This window comes from Humulus lupulus, chromosome 8 (assembly GCF_963169125.1).
Source record: "Humulus lupulus chromosome 8, drHumLupu1.1, whole genome shotgun sequence".
Classification (NCBI taxonomy): domain Eukaryota; kingdom Viridiplantae; phylum Streptophyta; class Magnoliopsida; order Rosales; family Cannabaceae; genus Humulus; species Humulus lupulus.
In genome coordinates this window covers 44,159,985-44,186,659 of record NC_084800.1, presented here as the reverse complement: position 1 = coordinate 44,186,659, position 26,675 = coordinate 44,159,985, and the positions used below count along the sequence as shown (strand labels likewise).

At 41.8% G+C, this 26,675-nt stretch overlaps 1 protein-coding gene across 1 annotated transcript; it reads left to right on the top strand.

Annotated features, from left to right (window-relative positions):
• Positions 1-18,172: 18,172 nt before the first annotated feature.
• LOC133797012 (DNA mismatch repair protein MSH7) lies at positions 18,173-26,086 on the top strand. Its single transcript, XM_062234762.1, has 17 exons — positions 18,173-18,590; positions 19,045-19,585; positions 19,693-19,788; positions 19,896-19,951; positions 20,258-20,324; positions 20,613-20,708; positions 21,393-21,524; positions 21,615-21,648; positions 21,789-21,836; positions 22,170-22,369; positions 22,486-22,612; positions 22,727-23,004; positions 23,586-23,780; positions 24,244-24,657; positions 24,802-24,898; positions 25,050-25,177; positions 25,479-26,086. Exons 1-17 carry the CDS (start codon positions 18,328-18,330, stop codon positions 25,965-25,967), a joined length of 3,261 nt encoding a protein of 1,086 aa, XP_062090746.1. The 5' UTR covers positions 18,173-18,327; the 3' UTR covers positions 25,968-26,086.
• The last annotated feature ends 589 nt before the right edge of the window (positions 26,087-26,675 follow it).

Genomic DNA, 26,675 nt, shown 5'->3' with positions numbered 1-26,675 from the left:
GTCCAACTCTACTCCCTCATCGCACCGCCGAGAGGCAAACTTCGAAGAAATGCCCAGAGCCGAACAACAGTATAGCCGCTCGGTTCGAACTTCAACTCCCAGCTCATTACCAACCTCGAGCGCGCCCAGGAGGGCTCGAGGGAATTCTAGAATGAGATCCGAGGAGGACTCACAGCACCAGCCGTCCTGCGCCTCGTCCAGATCGCCAGGCGCAAGGCCCGCAAGTTGGCAGGGCCGAAAGGCCCCCACCTAACCTGATCCGCCCTGACGGAACCAGGATTGCATCCCCGGTCAGACATCCTCCTTCACCAATAAGATATCTGTCTCCTCCTCGACCTATCCGAGATATTCCAGCTTATGGAAGCAGCAGGAGAAACCCGCCATCCACAGGACCTTCCCATCGTAGCAAGGCACCCAGAGGAAGCCCAGATCCTCACCCCCAGAGGCGGGCTCCGAGCTTCTCTAACGGGAGCTACTAGAACGGAAGTCGCCGAAGTGACCTTTCTGGCGGAGATCTGCGTCAACGCCTAAGCTCGGCGCAAAGTCCTCAAGCCACCCCGAGGGGTGACCTACGAGATCGCCTTAACTCTCATAGGGGAGACCCAATAGGAGGTGGCAGCCATGCCCCCTCAGGGGGAGACCTGTCCAAGGTACGTAACAGCGGGAATGTCCCAAATAACCTTTCTCAAGATAGAAGGGGCAATAACCCACCAATGTCGAACAGCCCCGGAATAACCAAGGAAATCAGGACAAAACCCTTGAGCGCCTGACTCAGATGGAGGAGCTAATGAGGAAGCTCCTATCGGAGAAAGAGAAAGACGAATATGATTCGGGGGACGAGCTTGAGCTCTTCGCCCCCAGCATAGCAGCAATGGCATACCCGCCCGGTTTCCGTATGCCGCACTTGTCCAAATTCAATGGAGACGGAGATCCGTCAGATCATATGGGTATGTTCAATACACTAATGATGGCCCACAACATTGGCCCCGAGCTGAGGTGTTTGATATTTCCCTCCACACTGATTGGGCCGGCCAGACCGTGGTTCAAACAGAACAAGAAGCAGTCAATCAGCTCCTGGAAAACTTTCTCTGCTGACTTCAAAAGAGCATTCCGAGCCTCCCAGGCTGCTCGTGTCAAGGCCGACTCCCTGGCTAACGTGAGGCAACAACCTGACGAGCCTTTGAAGGCTTACCTGAGCAGGTTCGCGAACGTCGCTGCTCGGGCCAGAGACGCAGATGACAGCTCCAAGCTCATGGCTTTGAGGACTGGAATCCTCGTCGAAGGGGAACTCTGGAACGAAATACAAAGGAAGGGAGTCAGCTCAGTAAACGAATTCCTAAATAGGGCCCAGGGGTGGATCAACTTGGAGGAGGCCCAAGCCTCAGCTGCAGGAACCAGCCAGGTCCCTGAGCAGCCCGCTGGTGTGGGAACGAAGGTCGTGACAGCGACCCAGAACGTTACACAAAATAACCAGTTCGGTGGAGGCAAAAGAAAGGGGAACGACGAGGGCAACCAGCACGGCCCAAAGAAGAATAAGTCCGTAGAAAAATTTAAGACGGTCTACGTGACTTATACGGAGCTCACCCACTCTAGGGAGAACATCTTCCTAGCAAAATCTGCTTGCCTCCCCTGGAAGAAGCCGGAGCCATTAAAGCACCAGAATGGGAAGAGAGACACCTCCAAGTTTTGTCGTTTCCACAACGACGTTGGCCACAATACCGATGATTGTAGACACCTGAAAGATGAGATCGAGACTCTCATCAGAGCCGGCCCCTTGGCTCAGTATGCACGGAACAGGGTTCCAACAAGCCGACCTACTCTGGAAGTACCGGTCAGTCAGCTCGGGTCTCGGGTAGATCAAGACGTCCCTCCTCCAGTGATAGGAGGAGAGATATCCACAATCTCGGGAGGTCCGCATTTGGCTGGCACGAGCAGGGGTGCCCAAAAGAGGTACGTCAACGAACTCAAGGCTCATAATGGAGTAGAGTTCATCCCCGAGCAACGTCTGCCAAAGCAGCAGCGATTGGAAAGGCAACCAATCATTTTTACTGAAGAAGATGCTAGCCACGTTCAGTTCCCTCATAACGACCCTCTGGTCGTAGCAGTGCAGCTCGCTAATCGGAGGGTTAGGAGAGTGTTGATCGATAATGGGAGCTCGGTAAACCTTCTATTCCGGTCCACGCTGAAGAAGATGGGTTTGACTGTCGCTGAGCTGAAGGCGACCTCCATGATGCTGTATGGTTTCTCGGGAGAAGGATCAGCGGCTATAAGGACGATCGAGCTGGTGATCACCTTAGGAGAGGGACCTCGGACAGTCTCAAAACTCCTTGAGTTCGTGGTCATCGACTGCCCCACTGCATACAATGTCATTTTGGGCCGACCTACACTTATAGCTTTTGAAGCCATCACCTCCGTTCGCCACCTCGCGTTGAAATTCCCTTCTTCCACGGGGATAGGCATGGTCGTGGCGATCAGCTTGCTGCCAGGGAATGCTACAGCATTTCCATGAAGGGAAAATCGAAACCCGGGCAGCTAACCATGGCCATCCAAGGTGGAGAAGAGGAATCTCAGGAACCTTTGCCTAATCTTGAGATTGAAATACCTCAGAGCGCCGAGGGGGAAAGTATCGTCCTAAGTGAGGATATTGACCCCCGAATAGGTGAGGACAAGTCCGAGCTCCAAGCTATTGAAGAGCTCGAGGAAGTAAATATCGATCCACAAAATCCTTCACGGATGGTTAAGCTCGGGAAAAACCTCTATGGCAAGAGGAAGGCGAAGTTGATCAAATTTCTGCAGAATAACCTGGATGCTTCAAGATACTAAGAGAATACGGCATGAGGCTTAACCCTCAAAAGTGCACTTTCAGGGTCGCGTCTAGAAAATTCCTGGCTTTCATTGTCAACACTAGAGGAATCGAGGCAAACCCCGATAAGATCAGGTCATTGCTCGAGCTTCCCTCACCCAGGTCGCGTAAGGACGTTCAAGGCCTGACAGGAAGGGTGGCAGCCCTTAATCAGTTTATTTCAAAATCTACCGACAAGTGCCTGCCGTTCTACAACCTGCTCCGAGGAAATAAGAAATTCGAATGGACAGAGGAGTGCGAAAGTGCTTTCCTCGACCTGAAGGCACATCTGGCCGAGCCACCCATATTGTCCATACCAAAGGTAGGAGAGCCTCTTTTCCTCTACCTAGCTGTCATAGAGGATGCAGCTAGTGCCGTATTGGTCCGTGAGGAAGACCGGGTTCAGAAACTGGTCTACTACATCAGCAAGAGACTTCTTGGGGCCGAATCCTGATACCTGTTGATGGAAAAGTTGGCGTTCTGTCTTATCACGGCCTCCCAAAAGCTCAGGCCGTATTTCCAGTCCCACTCAATACACCTCATGACCGATCAACCTTTAAGGAAGGTTTTGCAAAAACCTGAAGCATCGGGACGCCTGTTGAAATGGGCCATCGAACTCAGTCAGTTCGAGATTTTGTACACCCCACAAACTGCTATAAAGAGTCAGGCCTTGGCCAATTTTGTGGCAGAGTGCGCAGGATTCAAGGAGGATACTGTGGAAGGGTCACCCCAGGTCACCTCGACCTAGGCGTCATGGAAGATCTTCGTGGATGGCTCATACAATGAGAACGGCTCCAGGGCTGGAATCATTTTGATATCCCCAGAAGGGCATAGATTCCACTCGGCTTTGAGATTCAGATTCAAAGCCTCCAACAACGAGGCCAAATATAAAGCTTTGCTGGCCGGGCTAAGGATAGCCCAGGAGCTGAAGGCCAGCTCCGTTCAGTGCTTCAGCGATTCCTAGCTCGTGGTAAACCATGTGCTAGGTGAGTATCAAGCACGGGGAGCCAAGATGGCTGCTTACCTGGCCAAGGTAAAAGTCTAACTGTCCGCGTTTAAACGAGGCTCAATCGAGCAGATACCTCGAGAGCAAAACGCTAACGCAGACGCCCTCGCCAAGCTCGCTACCTCCGGGGAGACGGAGGATTTGGGGTTAGTACCGGTAGAGTTCCTGGAGAAACCAAGTGTAGAAGAGGTCGGGGTAGAGGTCGAGATGATTGACGCCAGACCGACCTGGATAACCCCCCTCCTCGAGTATCTCACCAATGGAAAGTTACCCGAGGGGCGTAATGACGCACGATAGGTACTGTATCAAGCTCCAAGGTATACGATAATAGATGGGGTGTTGTACCGGCATGGGCATTCCCTACCTCTCCTACGATGTGTTATGCCAGGCGAAGCAAAAGCCATCCTGCAGGAAGTGCATGAGGGTTTTTGCGGGGATCACACTCGGGGGCAAAGCTTGGCCCTAAAAGTCTTAAGGCAAAAGTATTACTGGCCCACTCTATCAAAGGACTCGATCTCATACGTCAAGAAATGTGACAAGTACCAGCGATTCGCCACAGTTGCCTGAGCTCCCCCAGTCGAGCTGAAGATGATCTCGTCCCCATGGCCATTTGCGGTTTGGGGAATCGACTTGGTTGGTGCCCTCCCTACTGGAAAGGGTGGGGTCCGCTACGCTGTGGTGGCCATCGACTACTTCACGAAGTGGGTTGAGGCAGAACCTTTGGCAACAATAACTTCCAAGAAAGTCCTTGACTTCATGGTCAAGAGCATTATCTGCCGATTCGGGCTGCCCAAGAAAATCGTATCCGACAATGGGACTCAATTCGACAGCGACCTCTTCACCGAATTTTGCAAAAGGTACGGAATTGTGAAAAGCTTCTCATCCGTGGCCTATCCCCAGGAAAATGGCCAGGTCGAAGCTGTCAATAAGACGCTAAAGGCGAGCCTTAAGAAGAGACTAGACGAAGCCAAGGGGGTGTGGCCAGAACAACTCCCCCAGATTCTGTGGGCATACCAGACCTCGCATCGGACTCCTACGGGTCATACTCCTTTCTCCTTGATTTTTGGGAGTGAGGCAGTCCTCCCTGTCGAGATTAAGGTATCTTCGCATAGAGTCCAGGCATATGACCAGGACCGCAACCACAAACTACTTTGCGCCTCCCTTGACCTGGTTGATGAAAGACGAAAAGATTCGCTGTAACGCCCTGGCTACCCCAGAACAGTTACGGTGAACGGTGGACCGAAAATTTGACTCATTGCCTGAGTCCTTTGGTCAAAAACGTGCTTTAAGTGTAATTAACAGGTTAAGGTATTAAACCAATAAAAAGGAAATGGAGATTTTATTACAAACTGCTCTGCAGAGCTAAACAAAACATTTACAAGTGGTTCTCAGTACAAAATGGTCACTACTATTTTAAATTTATAATCCCGCCGACCTAAGCGGGAAAAATAGGGTAAACCCCCTAGTTCCTCTGAGAACTCCTTGGCCGTGGTGGTCAAGCGGCCGCATATGTACACAACACCACATCAGCTCTCCACTCAAGGCTAGGTGAGCTTTTCTTTCCCTTTACCTGCACCACATAGCACCCATGAGCCAAAGCCAAGCAAGAAAACATAATACTTTTCATAAACGTTATCAAATGATTATCATTATAATCATACTGAACATAAAGCTTTCAACAAGCAAATGAACATCACATGATTTTAGCGGGAGAGTGGCTGCTAGGTAAGCCACTAGCCTCCAGGCTCTCTTTTCTAGCGGGAGAGTGGCTGCTAGGTAAGCCACCAGCCTCCAAGCTCTGTTTGTTCATCGACCCTCAGGGTCGATCAGGCATTAATGCTCCTTGAGTCATTCAATGCTAATAATCGATTAGATCTAATCTCTATTGGCTAGCGTGAACCACGCTAAGTCCATCCTTGACTAATAAGTCAGCGCTAAGTGACCAGTGTCCAGTATCACCGCCGAACCTGACTAATAAGTCACAGCTTCACAGCTGACACTAACACCTTTGCCAATTCTGACTGACAAGTCAGTGCATCGTGACCAGTGCCCAGTACCACTGCCGAACCTGACTAATCAGTCACAGCTTCACAGTTGATACTAGCCCCTTTGCCAAACCTGACTAATTAGTCAGTGCTATGCTCACGTGAACAACATATGCTAAGCATTCCATGTTCAATCCATGTCCATATTACATAACCAACATGCCTCACAAATATCCATGCATGTCACACTTGGGGTGCAGTTTTCTTACCTCCGGTTCGAGCAAGAACAAATAAAAGAGTGACCCTGAGAACGATCGACCTTTTGGTCCCTTAGCGGTTACCTGGTCATAACCAAATTATGGGATTCCATCAATAAAATGAATAATAAAAGGTTCCCAAACCAAAACCTAACCTCCGGGACCTCAAACACTACTCAACTGGGTAGTAGGTTCAATTCCGAGGCCTTAGGCTTGAATCCCCATGCTAAAAAGCTCACTTTGGCCAAAAATGCCTTAAGGGCCGCGGCCCTCCTTGGCCATGCCGTGGCCCGCCCCTCAAACAGAGGCGCTCAAACTCAGATTTCACCAAGGGTCGCGGCTCACCCTGGCCATGCCGCGGCCCAACACCTAGTTCAGCCAAAACCCTTGTTTTTCTTCCTCTACGATTTCTCTTAGAACCAACCCTTCAAACCCAGTTTAAACACCATCCAAACCTCTTTCAAACACCCATTTAAACCTCCAAACATCACCCATAACTCTCCCCCATCATAACCCAAGTAAAACCCCACAAGAACTCCCCTTGATTCCAACTTTCCACACCAAATTCTAAAGCTGAAATCCTAAAACGAAAACAGAGCATACATGGAAATTAATGGCTAAAATCTTACCTCAAGTTCAGGTTATGGTGCTCTTCCACTGTGGAACACTCTCCCAAAGTGTCAAGACCTAGCTCCCAAGCTCAAATCCTCAACAAGATCACAAAAACTCACAAGGGAAATGAAGGAAGGTGAAGGTACGGGAAGGATGAAGCAAACTCTGTTTTGGGTTATGTTTTACAGCCATCTATACATCATATATATCCAAATCACAAATGACTATTATACTCCTAGGTCTAATAAAGCTCCTATAACCACTTCAAGGGTAATTTTGGTACTTTCCACCTACACCGTTAATCATAATTAACGCTTCCCTTTTCCCGCTAATCTCAATATCCTCAAACACCAATATTTCACATCCCGTTACCCTTTAATGCCCGGTAACACTCTAACCATTAAAACACCCCGAGACTCACCCCGAGCCCCGAGCTTAAGCCCGTTATGACCAAACCGACATTAAACATTCCTTGATCGTCTCATGCCCAAATAGCTCGAACAAACCCACATCATAATGTGGTCTCAATCTATATTACCAACATGCGTACAAATAATTAATTTACCCTCAACGGGCCAAATTACCATCGCACCCCTGTGGATAGAAATATGGACTCACATGCATGCATTTCACATCATATCATAATATAATCAACATATACATGCATTTAATAAATTAATGACATAATTAAGCAAGTATGGCCCTCCCGGCCTACTGTTCACGCCGTTAAACACAACGGAGAATTCGGGGCATTACATTCGCAGCTTCAGCTCACACATTACCAGCAAAAAATCACTCGTTATTTCAACTCAAATGTCAAAAAACGCGCCTTTAGCATTGGCGACCTGGTCCTCAGGAGAGTCTTCTTAGCCGGTAAGGATCCCAAAGATGGAGTATTGGGACCGAACTGGGAAGGGCCATATCAAATCACCGAGGTCATTAAGGAAGGAACTTACAAATTAGCTCAGCTCAATGGAGAAGTAGTCCCACGAACCTGGAACGTTATTCATTTGAAGAAATATTATCAGTAGCACCCTTGTAAGGCTTAAAGGCCACTTTTTTTTTAAGCAATGAGAATTAAATCTTTGTTTATTATTGTGTATATTTGTGGGTGTAATCTCAAGTAACCACGAAAGACCCTTTCCTAGTTACTTGGGAGGCATATGGTGCCTGGATATAACCAAGACGCCTTAAAGGCTTAGAAGTTGATTCAAATTGATTGATCGTTGTTTTTCTTAAAAAAAACACGAGATATTGATAAAGGATTAACGCGAACTAAGTCCTATCCTGGATATAACCAGGTTGGTCCAAAACTTAGAAGTTGATTCAAATTATTAATCGGTGTTTTTCTTAAAAAGCACAAGATATTAGTCAAGAATTAACACGAACTAAGTTTTCAAACTAACGTCCTGGACATAACCAGGTCATAAAACTTAGAAGTTAATTCAAATTGATTGATCGTTGTTTTTTTTTTTTTAAAAAGCACGAGATATTGATAAAAATTAACGCGAACTAAGTTTTCAAACTAACGTCCTGGACATAACCAGCTCATAAAACTTAGAAGTTAATTTAAATTGATTGATCATTGTTTTTCTTAAAAAGCACGAGATATCAATAAGAGGTTATCGCGAACTAAGTTTTTAATGCTATGTCCGGAGTGCAACCAGGACTTATCTTAGAAGTTGGGTTAAGCTTGGTTAACATGTTTTTTCTAAGAAAAGTATAAAAGCATCAATCGTAGCACCAACAAAAAGAAAAACCTCGAGGCAAAAAAAAAGAAAAAAAAGAAAAGTGTATAGAAGCAAAAATGGATAAAGCCAATTGTCTCGAGGTGGAAAAACCTCATACAAAAGTTACAAAAAAAAAATATAATAATAAAAGTGTTCGAAAAAGAAATGCCCTAGGCCCCACCGGGCTGCTCCGTTGAGGTCGCCGTCTCGCCCTCCTGCTCGGCCGCTGTGGAGGTCTCCCCAGTCTCAGAGAGCGCCTCTTGCTGAAGACGAGCTCTAAACCCCTCGAGGAGGGCTCCCAAACATTCGCTCCTAGAAAGGAGAAGTCGCCATCCGGGTTGAAAACCCAGCAGTGGTGTAGCATGTCCTCCATGGCGGAGATGGAAGCTGCCTTCTCCGTTGCCAAGGCGGCCTTGGCCTCCGCGGCCTCGGTTTTCGCAGAGTCTAGTGCGGCCCGGGTAGCCTTGGCCCCCTCGAGTTCGGCCATTACAGCAGCTAGGGCGGCCTTGTTAGCCTCGGCCTCTTGCAGCTTGGGGCGGGACGCGTCCAGCTCGGCCCGCGCGCCTGCCAAGGCATCCTTAGCCTCCTGTTCCTGCTTTTGGGCAGTCTTCAGGGAGGCCAAGGTAGTCTGATGGGCGGCCAAAACAGCCTGATGCTCGCCCCTCATGTCCTCGAGCCGAGCCTTGGACTTGGAAATGCTCCGGTGAAGAGCCAAGGCACCCTACAAAGCAAAGAGGCAACTGCCTTAGGAAAAAAAAGAAAAATAGAAAGAACGTGCGATGCATGATAACCAAAAGAGTACAAAATGTAAAGCCAGCTTACCGTTAGAGCCATTCCCAGTGAAGACTCCATCACGCTCTCCGGGCTCCTTGTATCGATCGCCCGCAGGTCCCTTTCAGTGGCGCTGTAGTAGTGGTCGACGGTGTAGGTTGCCGTCTCGTACACCGTCCCCCGAAAGACGTCAGAAATTTTCTCCAGGGCCTGGGGGTCCACCAGAATGCGCACCTCGGGGGTTGCGGTTGCCAAAATCCCGGGCTCCGCCCCCATATCCCGAACAAAGGCCGGAGCTCGTGGAGGGGACGGGGGCATCTTCTCCACTGCGGCAGGAGGCGGAGGTACCTTGGCCTGGGCAGCTGGGGTCTGGTCTTTCCCCTTTGCAGGGGACTTGGTTGGGGTCCCAGCGGCTTCCTTCACCACCCGGAGCTTCTTCATTTTGGGCCCAGAGGCTCCAGCAGAAGAGTTCCCTCCGGTGAACATAGCTCGCAGGTCTCTGTTCCCGAGCTGAGACATTTCCTCTGGCAAAACAAAGACAACATTAGTATACAAGTAAGCATTTATGCAAGAATAAAAATAAGGAGGAAAAAGCGGAACTCAAGTATATATATTGAAATGGATCCTACCCCTCGAGCTAGAAGAGGAATCTATGGTCACGACCATCGGCCCCGGAGCTCCTGCGGGGGAATCTAAGACAATGACTTCGCGAGCTGGAACAGGTTCTGGGTTCGGATATGGTTCGGGACTAGACTCTTCTACATACTGCCTAAGACCCGGAGCTACAGTACCCTCCCAAAGAGAGGGCCACGATCAGAGATTAGTCCCATACTCCTCAAAGAGGGCCGACCTAAAGCTAAGGTTTTGCCTACGACTATAGTACCCCTAGGGCGGCTACTTTCGTAATCCAGCACGAGCCGGTCGACACACTGGAGTAGGGTCACGTTGAGGTCGGGGTTGTTTCGATGGCGTTGGACGGGCTGGTTGGGATTAAACCTAGCTAACCGAGGATCGGCGGTGGCCCTATCTAAGCCCCTAAACATGTAAGGATTACCTTGCCCAGAGGGACTTGCGGCTGCTCCGGACCGGATCCTCTCCTCGTCCGTTCTTTGGGCAACCTCCAGCGCCCGCTTCTTCCTCGTCCTTACGAAGGGCACCTCGTCCTCCTCGTCCTCATCCTCTCCTTCCCCTGCGGCCTCCTCCTCGAGGATGGGCCTCATCTCGCGAGCTGAGGGAAGCCCCCGGGGTCTCCTCAGGGCCAAAGTCTGGCCCGAAGAGATCAGTTTGCACGCAAACATCGTCTCGTCTGTCCCGAGCTGGCGATAGTCCTTTTCACTGGGGGCAAACCCGCCAGTGTCTCGTACTAACTCCCGAGGATCACAGACTTGTCTGTCCTCGCGAAAATGGTTGCAGAATTGTTCTAAGTCAGAAACTGATAAAGGGGAGCTAACCAATACTTAACTTACGAGCTAAGAGTAAAAGGCACTTACGAGGACGGTTGAAGTAATGAAGTTCGCAATTGCGAAACCCCTTGGACATAAAGAACTGGTCTTTGAAGTCATTGGGGTGGCTAGGCAGCTCGATGACTGCAGCCGTGTTTGGGAAGCGGGTCAGGTAGTAGAACCCATCGCCTCGCCCCCGCTGCTCCGGGCTGGCCTTGAGGCAGAAAAAATATAAGATGTCCACCGGAGTGTGGACCTCCCATTCCTGTTTCAGGAACATATATCTCAACCTCGCCAACAAACGGTAAGAGTTGGGGGGGGGGGGGAGCTGGAAAGGAGCCAACTTCACGTAGTTGAGGAAGTCGGCGAAGTATTGGTCCAGCGGGAGGAAGGCCCCAGCCTTGAAGTGCTCATCACTCCAAGTCGCGTATTCCTCGTCGAGCGGCGCGTAGCTCCGCTCACCTTCTAGGGGAGGTCGGGCGATCAGGACGCCCCTCCCCAGCTCAATGTTGTGGGAGAGGAATATTTTATTCACTCTCCCCTGGTCGGTGATCTTCGAGACAATCCTCTCGACCTCGAAAAAAGCATCGGGCGCCACCTCGAGCTCATGCTCCACGGTCGGCCCAAAGACGGGGATTGGGGAGTCTGTCATCGCCTCCTTTCCTTTAGACTGTTGGGAGGACGAGCTGCCTGCAGTCTTCTTAGGAGCGTTCTTCTTGGGTCCCATCTGGTCACCTAGCGAACAAAAGAAGAAATTTTAGAAAGGGCGACCTAAACATAAGAAAGAATCTGAAGAGAAGTGTTTCCTTTGCACGGGCTGAGGTAAGCTCAACCCGTGGAGAGTGAGACCACGTGGTTCTATGAACACGCGCCTGTGCTCCCAACAGATCCCTGATTACTCGGAATTCGTGTGTTAGGAGGGCCAGGATAAAAGTTTGTCTTGGAAGGAAAGTTTCAGTAAGCAAGAAGTGCAGAACCGCCTGTGAAGCTTGTCCCCTAAGCTACCCGGTTTTGCACCCAAAATGTTGGATATTTTAAATAAGCATACCAAAAAAAATCCTACCCAGAAAATTTCCCCAGAAAAACGCACCCTATGAACCATGCTCCTAAATGGTTTTCTTCTACAATCGATGCCCTAAAATAAAAACCTACACCCTCCATACACACAAAAACCAGCAGAATATTGCATGCAGCTACAATACTACTATTTACCTAGGCTACAGTGAAAAGAAAATTTAAAGCATGCACAATCAGAAAACTTACGAAATGTTTTGCTATGGGGGAGATGAAGGGGTCGTCTGAGTTGGGGCCTCGACGGGATAACTGGTACCAAAGCCTCGAAGGAGCCCTTGCACCCGATCTTCTGGAATGCTGGGAACGGTAAACGGGAGAAAAAGAGGATTTTTTGAGGGTGAGAAGAGAGAAGAAGATGGGAAATTTAGAAAATTTTCAAATAAACGGGTGGCCCATGCGTAAGGTGGCCACCATTTTTATATACGTGAAAGGCCACATGAGGAGGGCTGTTGGATTGCCCTGATGTGGGATCCATGGCTCTCCACTCGAAAGGCGAAACGACGGCTGAGTATAGGCTAGGCCATTTAATGCGGTTCTTGGAAGACGTACCGTCACCAACCACGATGCTCCACGTATTCGGCACCTGCGTAATAAGTGGAATATGGAGAGTCCATGGAGAAGCCTAAAAGCCCTCACTGGGCCCCAGATGATGTCGTGTGCCACGAGCAGAGGCTTGGGGGGCACATGTACACCCTGATTTTCCACGGGCTATTAGCGAGCTGAGATATGGCCTAATTTTATCAGCCACGTGGATACCACATGGCCGGAGCTGCTGTCGTCAGGTCCTACCTCTTTACCTCGAGGTAACCAAAGGTTTACCAGGATTATTTAAGGGCCGAGTCAGGAAAATAAAGACCGCAGGTCAAGAAGGCATCCAACTCGAGGCACGAGCTGGAGTTGGAAGCTGTGACCCTTTATAAAGTCAACCACACAATATAAACGTGCATATATCAGACATCACGTGTCTGATATATACCTGAATTCTCGGACACGCCGCATGAACGTGCGTGTTCAGGCACCCACGGTTGGGTTGGGCCGTGCAGCCCATTATCCCCCTTACCTATTGATTAGACCACACTTCATTTGTCAGGTTTTAGGAATTAATCATGAATGTCACAGAAGTGACATGATGGGTCAGAAGGTCACGGGATGACCCCCCTTACCAACTCCCAAGTGCCCTCTCCTATAAATATGGAGACCCTGGGAGTTGCAAAGGGTTGGATTCTATTGTGTAACGAAATACCTTGTAAAGAATACCAGAAATATAGCAATAATATTGGCTGGTGGAGTAGAAGGATTTTAACCTTTGAACCACCTAAAAACGTAATTGTGTCATCAATCCATTTAAATATCATTCACCTGTTTCGGTTCATTATTAATCACTAATTTCTTTCTCTTATTTTCTTAATTACCTGTTGGCGAAGAACTGTGTCAATAGAAGTAATCGGTTACTACCACATTACTAAAAAATCTAAATTTATTTGTATAGTGGTAATCGATTATTATTTAAAATGAAATTAAATGACATATATACATCTCCAACAATATCCAAAACATACATATGTATAATGACATAACCCAAACATCATCATCACCACAATTAGTGAAAGTCATTCTCATTACCTCATATTTGAATGTATAAATAAAATTAATATAATAACAATAATAATACATCCATATATATATATAAATGTGTACTATTTTATAATCTTATATATATGTATATACATATAAAAATAATAATAGCAATAATATATGTATATATATAATGGAAGAAATTATATAGTTATATGTATACGATTAATTGTATATATATGTGTACATATATTTGTTATCCCAAAATTTGAAAAGGATGATGTGGCAGTAAAATTGACACGTGGCATGGATTAGTTGGGTGATCTGGCTTAGCAGTAGCCCAATGCATCAGTGAAGAATTTGGACTGCTTGAGAGATGCCATAGTCAAGTCAAATACACCCGAGGAGAATACTTGGGCTAAAGTGTGCTTGGCTCGGACCCTTGTCCGAGAAGCCTAAGTGTTTGGTTCAAACCCAAGTCTAAGGAGCTTAAAGGATGGGTTTGGACTTTGGCTCGAGGGACAGAAGTAGCAGGTCCGATCGGACCTTAGCTTGAGGAGCCCCTAGATGCTTGGCTCGGACCTATCCGAGGTGAGTTTCCAAGTGCTTGGCTCGGACCTGTCCGAGGTAAGCTTCCAAGATGTTTGGCTCGAACATGTCCGAGGTGAGCTTCCAAGATGGTTGGCTCGGACCAAGTCCGAGGAGAGGTCCCATGCATGCCAAGGGATGGACTTAGATTTTGGCCAAGGAGAGGCCACAAAAGGTTCGATCGGACCTTAGTTGGAGGAACCAAGTGCTTGGCTCGGACCTATCCGAGGTGAGCTTCCAAGATGTTTGGCTCGGACATGTCCGAGGTGAGATTCCAAGATGGTTGGCTCGGACCAAGTCCGAGGAGAGGCAAGGGTGATTGCCTCGGACCCTAGTCCGAGGAGAAGGCAAAAATAGGTCCGATCGGACCCTAGTCCGAGGAGCCAAATTACTTGGCTCGGACCTTAGTCTGAGGTATGCTCAAAGAGGTTGGCTCGAACCATGTCCGAGGAGAGCCAATGCATGTGGCTCAGACCTTGGTCAGAAGACGATCTTCATCAACAGACAAACTAGACTACGTCAAATTCCCGGAAACTACTTCAGTAAGAATCGGTCTGGGCACCGCGGGAATCTCTCATTCCTCACTCAAATTGAGGAATATGTTGTATTTTAATTATTTCTTGTAATTTAAATATAATATGAATAATAAAATATCCTTATCTGAAGGGGATATCAGTTGAGGATCCCAAGCCTATAAATAGAGGGTTGGTGGGATCGTAAAAGGACTTTTGGCAAATTGAGAATTGGTCTGAGTTCTAGAGAGAGAAAATATGTTTTTCTTAAGAGAATCCCTTTTTGTATTCTTGAATATTTACACTTAAGAAACTCAGTTGACACTGGTTCATCTGATATTGAGTGTGAATAGAGTAATAAAATCTCCAAGTGGATTAGGCCATTACCGACTGATCGGGGCTGAACCACTATAAAATTTCTTGTGTTATTTACTTTCATTGATTAAACTGTCTGTTGTCGTTTACATTCTCTTGAAGACTTGTTGTTATTGACGTTCTCACGTCGTTGACTAAAAACACAGTCAACAATATTATTAACCTAAATATAATTAAAAAAATATAATAATAAAAATATCCCGTAATTAAAAAAAAACCAATATTGAAATTTTATATCAAGTATATGGTATATTTTAATAAAATTAGAAAAACATGGGAAAAAAATTCCATAAAAATGTAAATAAATAAATAAATTATGTCAGGGAAAAAAAGCCATATTTATTAAAGTTTTACAAAAAATCCCATATTTCATGTAATTTCATTTATTTTTATTATATTTGGTTTCTATCTTATTATACACATTGATGGTATCTAATTTTGTACCGTTATATATACATTTTAATAATAGTATATAATTTTGTTAGCATAGTGTATACATTTTTTAGTAATAATTTTGTAAGTTTTGTTGGTATATTATTTTTCAACTCAATATATATTTTGGTATGATATATTATTCAACAACTCATAAAAAACGAAAAAAATTCAAAATAACTTTAAAATAAAAACTAATTAAACAAAACTAAGGGAACTCTCACAAATGGAAACAACTTTATGGAATAAACAGACATCCAGGTAATTTTCTAGCCAAGCGATCTATTGGATAAAAAATGGTATATTACAAGTGAACAATATGCTCTTATTTATAGAGTTTTAAGACATCATTTGAATTTCAAATTCCACTAACCCCATGACTCTTACCAATGTTTAATTGGATGTTTATGGAATTAAAATGAACATTTAGGAGTTACTTGGGATGTTAGAATCATTCAAATTGTACAAAATTGAAAAAAAATCAGCTGTCAGCACCCCTAGCGGCGTTCAGGAGTATCAGTGGCCGCGACCACTAACCTCTGTCCCCCAGGCTGCGGCCAGGGATAATTAATGGGCGCGACCATAGTGCAAATTTCAACCTTCAAATTTCAGTTTAAAAAAAAAAATGTCACAATCTCTTCCCACGTAATTTTGTAAACTCCATACACCTAATGAGAGTTAAAAATATGTCTGACTAGTGGTGAAAAATGCACATTTGTTGATTTTAATTGTCAAAATAAATTAAGTTTTAATTAATAGTTTCATGGAATTAATATGATTTATTTTATAAATGAAAATATTTTATTAGAATTTAATTTATTGTTATTTTGTAGGAATTAAACTGCATTTTGGGAAAATATTGTAGGAATTAAACTGATTTATTGTTATTGTTATTGTTATTTTATAGGGAAAAAGAAAGAAGAAATAAATAAATAAAATTGAAGAAATTATGAAAAGTTGGTATTTTTGCAAAATTGAAGCCCAAAATTAGGCCCAAATCAGCCCAGGCCCACCTGGTTTCTTTCTCCACATCCAGCGCCACGTGGCGCCTTGCTCGCGCGCCACTTGTCTTCTACATCCCTTGACTCCTTCACGTTGAAGCTTCACTCCCAGCCTCCAAGGTCCAAATACAACCCAACTTCTCCAGCCGTTGACCCGGTCAACCTTCAGCATCACCAAGGCCCATCTGCCTTCAATCCTCCTTCAGCCACACGCACACCCAAGCTTCTCACACACGAAGGCCCAAGCAGTCCCAGCCAGCGCCTACGTGGCGCCTTCCCATTGGCTGGGAGTGGGTCAAAACCCCCATCTGCCACCAGCCACTTTCAACCAATATTTTGTGGGTATTGGACTTTGCAAAATTACCATTTTGAGCTTTAAAGCTCATATTTTTTTTGTGCTTTTGAAAAAGGGTATTTTGACCATACACTAAAATAACTAGGATAATATTAATAATAAGATTTGATTTTTCAAAATCATATTTTATTATTAATATTTCAGATTTATTTTGTAAACCTCAAATTGTTGTTTAATTTCTTTTTAGTCATTTTCTCCCTCTATAAATAGGGACTCATTCTCTACATCTTGTATGTAATTTTTAGGTAGCAAAACTCTACCAAATTTTAGTCTCATCTCTCATATTTTCTCTCTAGAATTTTATGAGAATGTCTAGCATAATAGGCTAACCTTCTTGGGAAGGTTAGGATGATCCTATATGCACTATAACTTTGTTTGGTATTTTTGATTCACGATGTAGTTAAAGTTTATATATTTGAGTGATTTATTTTCTTTCATCTCTATTTCTTCATCTTGTTATCTATATTTATGTTTACTAATAGTATATAGATTTTGTCAAGCACTTTCTATGTATTATCAAATTAGTGAAAATAATATAGATAATATATTTATCATTTTCTCCATCTCATCCATATATATTTACTTTTGCTAAAATCTATATAAAATTAGTCATGCTCTTTCTATGTATTTTATAAATGGTAAAAATAATATTTGTGTTAGGTTTTATGTCCAATCTTTTATTGCATTATTGTCAATGGTATAATGTCATTTTTAGATTTCTCATAAGATTTATCTCATCTTTCCACGGTAAAGAATAATAATCACTTGAATACATTTTTATAAAACATATTTGTGCTTTAATATTAAATATTCCAAATGAATAGTTGGGATGTGAACTTCTCATTTGTGTAACTTTTTGTAAATCAAATATCCAAATAAGTAAGTATGCATATTGGTGACTCTTGATCCTTCCTATTTGTTACCTATTATTGCATCACACTTTATTCTATCTTTATTTCTAATCTTTAAATTTCAAAAACAACAAAAATATCACTTGTTCTATTTTCTTCATATTATTTATCTCTAAATTTTATTTATTGATTAACTTTATTTCTTTGCCTCATTGTGGAATCGACTGCCCGATCTATACTACAACCACCGCTAAGTGGAAGTCACATTTTGGGTGTTAAACAATGTCTCTAACAATCATATTATATAATGACTTTGTGAAATCCAAACTCAAATGTGTAATATAAATCTAAACTCAAATGTGTAACATATAATCTACACATTATTGGTTCAGAATCTGTAAACTATTTTTGAATTTTAAAAAACTGAATATGTGATTAATAGAGAATCTGAAAATATAAAAAAGTAATAAATTTGTAGAATTTTATAATATAATAATTTAAATTTGAAAAAAATATAAAAATAATTTTTTTTATTTTATAACTAAAATTAAAATTAATATTTAGATTGAGAATTTAAAAATAAATAACTAATCAAATATACATGTCTTCTACCCATATTTAATGGTATGTTAAGTATGTTAGAATTGTACAAAACTGAAAAAAAAAAAAGGGACAACTTTTCTTTAGTTTATGTTTGGCCATGTAGTTACTTGCAGTCAGCAAGAAAATAATGGAATTGTAAATTTACGAGAAAGGAAGCGAAAAATTATGAAGGGAGGAAAAGATCAGTCGGGGCATTTTCGGCATTGAAGTGCTCGGGAACCCCAAATTATTTGGCGCCAATTTCTCAGCTCACTATATAAAATAAATATTACATTTCCGCCTTGGCCACAGGTTTCTTTTCTCAACTTCTGGAAAAATGCAGCGTCAGAAGACGATCCTCTCTTTCTTCCAGAAACCCGCGCCGGCCAACCTAAGCTCCGGCAGACAGCTTGTCTCTCAAGTTCCGGTGACGGAATCGGCTTTGGAAATCATAGGAACCGACACTCCGCCGGAGAAGGTGCCTCGTCAGATTTTTCCAGCCAGTTATGTCGCAAATGAGAGCAAAACCGATTCTTCATTGTTCTCGAGTATTATGCATAAGTTTGTGAAGCCCAATGAGAGGGAGAAGTTCCCCCAAAGGTAAACATTTTAGGATAACGGATGTATTTAGGGTTTTACTGTGATTTTTCCACCTTTGCTGGTCTATTTGTTATTGTTGATTCTTGCTTTCTGTTTATAGTCAGTATAGAAATGAGAATAATACGCCGGAATGAAACTTATGTTGAATACAGAATAATACGAGTGATAATATGGGCATAAAACTCCGAGTCTGGGAACTCAGTAACAAACCATCCAGAGTCCGAATTCGTTATTGGATACGGAATCGTTTCCAATGCCTTTTTTTCTTTTTCTTTTTTTTTTTAAACTCTATCTGTTGGTCACGAGAGTTCTGCTGTTTACTGTATGATTGATCTTGGTAAATGACATTTACGTGGTCCTGGGATGTTTAAGTAGATGTGCCTCTGGTACAGTACTCTATCCGTGTATATGAGTTTGCATTTTGAATGTAATTTTATTTATGTGATATTTCCAGGAACAAGCCACATGGCAGCTGCGTGGACATTTGTATGGGCTCTGAACAGTCTAATGAACCCAAACAATTGTCTAAACCGGGATTGGCTACTCAGCCTTCAGGAGAGATAGGTGTTGTGAAATCCAATGGGAACGCTGATCAAAGTTGCATCGTTCATGTTGGAAGTGATGACGATATCCTTGGACCAGAAACGCCAGGAACACAACGTTTTGTTCCACGATTGAAGCGAATTCAAGATGATGATCCTGCATCCAAGGATAAGTATGACAGATTGCTGGGTTCTAGCAAAAAGCTAAAACTCTCAGAGGAATCAACAGGTTTGAATAAGAATCATTGGGAAATATCTGACACGGCCAGCAAGTTTGAGTGGCTTGATCCATCTCGAATCAAAGATGCTAACGGGAGGAAGCGTGATGACCCTCTTTATGATAGCACAACACTTTATATACCTGCTGACGCATTGAAGAAAATGTCTGCATCACAAAAACAATATTGGAATGTCAAATGCCAATATATGGATGTCATGCTTTTCTTTAAAGTGGTCAGTTAATCCTGCCTTTTTTTTCGTGCGAGTATTGCTATATGTTTATTTGGCTGATTTTATACTCATGCATTAAACAAAGGCATAAATCATACTATCAAATGCAGGGAAAATTTTATGAACTATACGAACTAGATGCTGAAATAGGTCATAAAGAGCTTGATTGGAAAATAACATTAAGTGGAGTTGGAAAATGCCGGCAGGTATCAAACATTAACTTCTCTTGCTTTAAACTACCTAAATTTATTAGCTTATGGATATTACCTGAATGTAATTTGCATGCATTGAATATTTTGTTTTGTTTGTTTAGGTTGGTGTCCCTGAAAGTGGTATTGATGATGCTGTTCAGAAGCTGGTTGCACGTGGGTAAGATAATGATCCATTAGTTTCTAAAATAATTGCAATTACTTTGAGACAAGTACAAGATTAACAAGTTACTTTATGCGATTGCATGTAGACTAAGCACTATTTGGTTGGTGCCATTTTGATGTTTGAGTTATAATCTTATCATAAGACGTCTTATAAGAGAGCAAAAGCTGTTGGTGGAAGCACAATCTTTGATTGTTAATGTGTTTTACACTGCTTTTACATGTAATATGATGATTTTTAAAAAAAAAAAAAGAAAATAGAAAAAAGAAAAAATAATTTTGCTTTTACTTTTACTTTTTGAAGGCATAAAGTTGGCCGAATTGAGCAGTTGGAAACATCTGGAGAATCGAAGGCTAGAGGTTCAAATTCTGTAAGTTTAATAGGCCGAATAAGAGGCAGATCCCTGTGTCCAAAGCTTCTGTTTATTTGGTTTTATAATTCTAATAACTTGCTTTTTCATAGTTTGCACTTGTAATTATGATCTTGCGTTCTGGTCGTGGTCAAAGCCAGTTCCTGTACTACAAACTTTTCAACTAAAATATAATAATAGATAAAAACTATGTAAACTTCGAAAGATAGCTAGTTAATTGCTCTGCATTCTCTTGTATCATGTTTCTTACATAACTGCTAAGTATTACTTTCTAATATATACTTTCAGGTAATATCAAGAAAACTAATTCAGGTGGTCTCACCATCAACTGCAAGTGATTGTAATTTAGGTCCTGATGCTGTTCATCTTCTTGCGATAAAAGAGGTTTGTTACCTCAGTTTTCTTCATCTATGAATGACCACAGGTGAACTCAAATCTGGAATTGTTTTGTCATATTATGTTATACAGACAGGTCACTTCTTAGAAAGCTTCTTTGCATTACTATCCATGTCCTTTCAATTTTGTTGTTTGAATCTATATTTGTGATAATTAGTGGCAAGTTAACAGGTAATATCAAAAGGTTATTTTTGAACAGATAGACATATGTGTTTTATATTTATCTTCCCCATAAAAGTTGCGAGGCTGAAAATTCTAGCATATTGCTAGCTCATAAAGAATCAAATTGAAATCTCATAGGAGCTAACCATGGGATGATCACTTGACCTACTCCTGTAGAAGTTGAACAATTTGGACTCCTAGATAAAATAGTCAAAGCAATGGTTTAAGGGACATTAAACCAACTGTGTCTGAAGCAGAAAAGATATTTAAGAACTCTTTTCATAGTACTTTTGCAACTTTGACACGTGGGAAGAAAAGCTAGAAATTCTATGAATTTTCCTATAAAGTTAGTCCTGATTAAAAAATGCTTTTCATCTTATGGGTGTTAAATAAGTAATTTATATTAAAACTTCTTGTAAGTTATAACTTTGTTCCATATTCTCTTCGATGTGACATGAAAGCAGCTGACAACTATTAACAGTATGTGTATGAATTGAATTGCATCTTCAGGGTAACTCCGAGCTGGAAAATGGGTCAACTGTGTACGGTTTTGCTTTTGTAGACTGTGCTGCTTTAAAATTTTGGGTTGGTTCCATCAAAGATGATGCATCCTTTGCTGGTTTGGGGGCTTTAATGATGCAAGTATGTTCTGCTACCATTCTGCATACTGTCTACATTGTCAGTCAAAGTTTCAAAAATTGAATTAATTCTCTCTTTTGGATTTGACTGTAGGTGTCACCTAAAGAAGTTTTGTATGAAAGCAGAGGTGAAACTTTTGCCCCCCACCCCCAACAATCATCAATCCCTTAACTCTTTTTTCCTTATTTTGGTTGTTTTAAGTCATTTTTGAAGTTTTAATGAAAGTTTAAATGTATAATTGAGAATATAGAATTTGAATTTCTGCAGGGTTGTCCAAAGAAGTTCAGAAAGCGCTCAGAAAGTACTCTTTAACAGGTCATTAATCACCTCTCTTCTAATTTTACAGATGTTGTGCTTATACATGGACATATCCATATTGTAAAGTTCAAATATTTCACTAAACAAATATTTTTCTCGTTTAAATTTGTCTTCTAGCACTCAGTTCAGTGTGTTATATAAGACATATATCTTCTTGTACGTACAGATATGTTCATTACCTAGCAGTACTTGTACTTGTGTGCTAATACATTAAAATAAATTTAGTGTAATTAGTTAATTTATATCTAAAGCACATGTTTTGAAAATATAAGAATGTTGTCCTTCTATTTTGAAACTTGTAATTAAGATCAATAGAATTTTGTCTTGCAGGTTCTTCAGCTCCACAATTGACTCCAATGCAGTCAGCTACTGATTTTGCAGATGCTTCTGAAGTAAGAAGCTTAATTCAGTTGAAAGGTTACTTCAAGGGGTCTTCAAATATGTGGGATCATTCTCTTGGCAATGTGATGCATCATGATATAACCTTATCTGCTCTTGGTGGACTTATCAATCATCTATCTAGATTGATGGTGAGTTTTGCCTTTTTTGCTTTTATGTGTAGTTGCTTAATGCAACCAGACCAATACCTTTCGCTGGCATTGAATAATTTGTATTCAATGATGTATCTGTTGTCGTTTTCATACAGTTAGATGATGTTTTACAAAATGGGGATGTATTACCATACCAAGTGTATAGGGGTTGCCTCAAAATGGATGGACAGACACTGTTAAATCTTGAGATTTTCAATAACAATGCCGATGGTGGTACTTCTGGCAAGTGCTTCTTATACTCTTTATTTTTTAGCATAATCTTCATTTGACATAATTCCTATTTCTTTGATTCAGGGCTATACATTGCTGAAATTTATATGATAATTGAATTTTCAGGTACATTATACAAATATCTTGATAATTGTGTGACATCATCTGGCAAGAGGCTTTTAAGGAGGTGGATCTGCCATCCACTGAAAGATATTGACAGAATAAATTATAGGCTTAATGCTGTTGAAGCTCTAATGCAACATTCAGAAATTATGCTAGTTATTGCTCAGTATTTTCGCAAGCTTCCAGACTTGGAAAGGTTGCTTGGACGGATTAGGGCTAGTGTTAAGTCATCAGCTACTCTGTCAGTGCCTGTATATGGAAAAAAAGTGCTGAAACAGAAAGTAAGTCTTCTCTAATTTGAGAAGGTTTTTCTTGATAGATAAGTGTGTTAACTTTCTTGTGCAAGAAGATTTCACCCCAGATATCCATTTAAGTTTATTAAAATCATTTTAACCCCACTCTCCCTAGCTAGCCACCCCCAAAACTCCATTTTTCTGTTGGATTTTCAATAAATGAATATATGGTAACTCTAATTTCAATTTTACTTTGTTTTTTCTTATTTTTTATTAAATGGTAACTCCAATTTTAGTAGGGTTTGGAAAATGCTTTGGATTAAGTGTATCTTGTATTATAGTTTTGGTGATCTTGTTAGTTATGGTACAAGTAAAGTTTTCTTGCTCGAGTGTAATGTGTATTCATTAAAATCTCACCACATTAAATCACAAGTATGTCTTCTTGTTTATATTTCTGTTCGATTTTTACTTTTCTTCTTGTTCAAATATTGTTAATTCATTTCATGTTTTAACTGATGCATAGTGCAGTAACTGAGTTTTTATGACGTATGATAAATGATATCTTCTTTTTTCTAATAGGTAATGCTATCATTTATATTTTCATAATAAAATCTTTTTGTGTGGTGCAGGTTAAAGTATTTGGGACTCTAGTGAAAGGTCTCCGGGTTGGCTTTGATTTGTTACTGTTATTAGAGAAGGAAAGACATGAGTTTTCTCTTTTGTCAAAAAATTTTAGTCTTCCTCTTTTGAGTGGAAGTGGTGGGCTTGATCAATTTCTTTCCCAATTTGAAGCAGCTGTAGATAGTGACTTCCCTAATTACCAGGTCTTTTTTTTTTCTGATTAATTCTTTGTTTTTATGTTGTTCAAACTAAGATTTCCAATTGTCTTTTTTGATTAGCAGCTGAATACGCTATTTGTAAGTCGCTGTTTCTCTACTTTTGTACTGCATGTAACTTCTCTTGATGTCTATTAAAATGGAGTTGGTAGCATTAAGTAATATTAAGTTTTACTTCTGGCAGAATTCACCCAATATTTTCTAAAAATACCAATTTGTTGAAAATCATATTTCTACACCTCAATGACTTGTCTTTCTCATGAACTGGTTCCTTTTCTATTTGAAATTATAGTAAGGATTCATTAAGCCTGTGTTTTTGTACTTACTATTGTTACCTTAGCTACTGCAGATGTTATTTTGTATGTTCAATTTCATAAATGCATATTTTAGCATTAACAACTGGGTGACTCTCTGTACAAGTTACTGACACTGTCTTTGGTTTTGACACCAGAATCATGATGTAACAGATAGAGATGCGGAAATTATCTCTATTCTGATTGAGCTATTCATTGAGAAAGCGAGTGAATGGTCCCAAATTATTCATGCTATCAACTGCATTGATGTGCTAAGATCCTTTGCAGTTACAGCTAGCTTTTCTAGTGGGACAATGTCAAGACCTGTCATTTTGCCTCCAACAAAAAATGCGACTTCAAATGAAGAAGCCAGACATCCTATACTTAAAATTAAAGGGTTGTGGCATCCATTTGCCTTTGGAGATAATGGACGAGTGCCTGTCCCAAATGATGTAGTCCTTGGTGAGGATGCAAATGGCTATTGCCCACGCACTTTGTTATTAACCGGACCTAATATGGGTGGTAAATCAACTCTCTTGCGTTCCACCTGTCTAGCTGTTATACTGGCTCAGGTTTTCTTTCTTGACTTTTCTTTGTCCATATTTCTTATATCTAACCTGGTCTCTGTTTGTCTTGTTTAGAAAGGTTGACCATTGGCATGAGCTAATATTTAGTTATTCCTCGTACTAAAATTTTGATTCTTTGATGTTTTGCAGCTGGGCTGCTACGTGCCTGGTGAAATGTGTGTTCTCTCACTTGTGGATACTGTATTTACACGGCTTGGTGCAACTGATCGAATCATGACAGGCGAGAGTAAGTTCTTGTTTTGTAAAATTGAGTTCATTGTTTAGGTGGTGGACCCCCAGACCTCCCCTTTACGATTTATATTTCATACCTGTCCTAGTCTTTATTACATTCTCTTGTTTATGGGGTTTATTTTGAAAACAATGACAACTTTTGTTAGGTACCTTCTTTATTGAGTGCACAGAAACAGCATCGATACTTCACCATGCAACTCAAGATTCTTTGGTTATTCTTGATGAGTTGGGCCGAGGAACAAGCACCTTTGATGGATATGCCATTGCCTATGCTGTAAGATTACTTTCTTCTAACCATTGCATGAGGTTATATAATTTTCAAAATTCATCTAGGTCTTGTACATCTTTTGCTTTACATAACGTATTATGTAAGCTACTGATTTATTCTCCTATTAAATGGAACATGCATATGCACACGGACAAATACATTCAATGTAAGCATAGATCATGATTTTTGCTCAATGGGAAAAGAGCACGTCTTCTACCATCGTTTGATGAAATTTAAGCAATTAATTAACACCAGTTTGGACAATGATATGGCAGTCACTGAAAATATAAGCCCACATTTGTTTCAGGTATTTCGACATCTCATTGAAAAAGTCAATTGCCGATTACTCTTTGCAACTCACTACCACCCACTGACAAAGGAATTTGCTTCTCACCCACATGTCCTCCTCCAACACATGGCCTGCTCTTTCAAGCCCAAATCTGAATCATTTTCCCAGAATGAGGAGCTTGTTTTTCTATACCAGCTCACCTCAGGAGCCTGTCCAGAGAGCTATGGCTTGCAAGTGGCAACTATGGCCGGAATCCCGGAGAAGGTGGTCAATGCTGCTTCAAAGGCTGGCCGAGAAATGAAGAAATCAATAGTTGGAGATAGCTTTAAGTCTAGTGAAGGGAGAGCAGAGTTCTCAACTCTCCACGAGGAGTGGTTAAAGAGTCTAATGACTGTCTCACTGATTGGAAATTCTGGTTCTCCTGATGAAGAAGATGATATTTTTGACACGTTGCTTTGCTTGTGGCATGAGCTAAAGAGCTCGTATAGGTCGGGGCAAATAAAGTGAAAAGGCACGTGTCTTGTCTCTTTTTTTAAAAAAATGTAAATTTGTAGATCTGATTAATTACGAGTATTATGTAAGTTAGCTTTGATATGGGAATCATAATCCTACTACCATGCCTTTGTCTTGTTCGTGAGAGATGAATTCGTATCTGTGGGAGGGTTTGGAAAGAAAAAAAAATCATTTGCAAAAGACTTAAGCTCCTTCCTGCTTTCCCCACATCATCCGATTCCCAGGCGAACACCTGAATCATGCTTTATTTTCCCTCTAATTGATCCTAAATTCGGAAGTCGTTAAGCTTTTGGTACGATCAGCCGTTTCTCACGTTTTCCATCATTAGAAAGAATGGAAGAATCTCGTTCCCTTGGTGTAAAGTGAATATGAGCGAAATCTCTCAAGACTATCGAACAACGCTGAATTGAAAACATATAAAGCAAGACTTCAATTGCATGATGATGCTTTAATCAAACTTGGGCGTTATTTAATTTTCTCAGCTGCTGGGATAGGGCGAATGTTTAGGGCATCAGTTGAGGAAGAAGAAACGGTTGGCTTCTGTTGGGATCTAATAATGGCCATTACTTTGGCCAATCTGCATAGGTTTCAAATTAATCAGCTCTCCACTTGTTATCAGAAGACATCCCGAAACTAATGAACAAGGAGTTGAGACTTTAATCATCTTGATATCTGCTTTTAGTTTTCTTGCTCTCAGAAAGT

Excerpts from the sequence above, each read along its gene's own strand:
- LOC133797012 (XM_062234762.1), top strand. The coding sequence starts at position 18,328 with ATGCAGCGTCAGAAGACGATCCTCTCTTTCTTCCAGAAACCCGCGCCG. Across the intron at positions 20,325-20,612 it reads AGGCTAGAGGTTCAAATTCT|GTAATATCAAGAAAACTAAT; the intron begins GTAAGTTTAATA and ends ATATACTTTCAG. Across the intron at positions 20,709-21,392 it reads ATCTTCTTGCGATAAAAGAG|GGTAACTCCGAGCTGGAAAA; the intron begins GTTTGTTACCTC and ends TTGCATCTTCAG.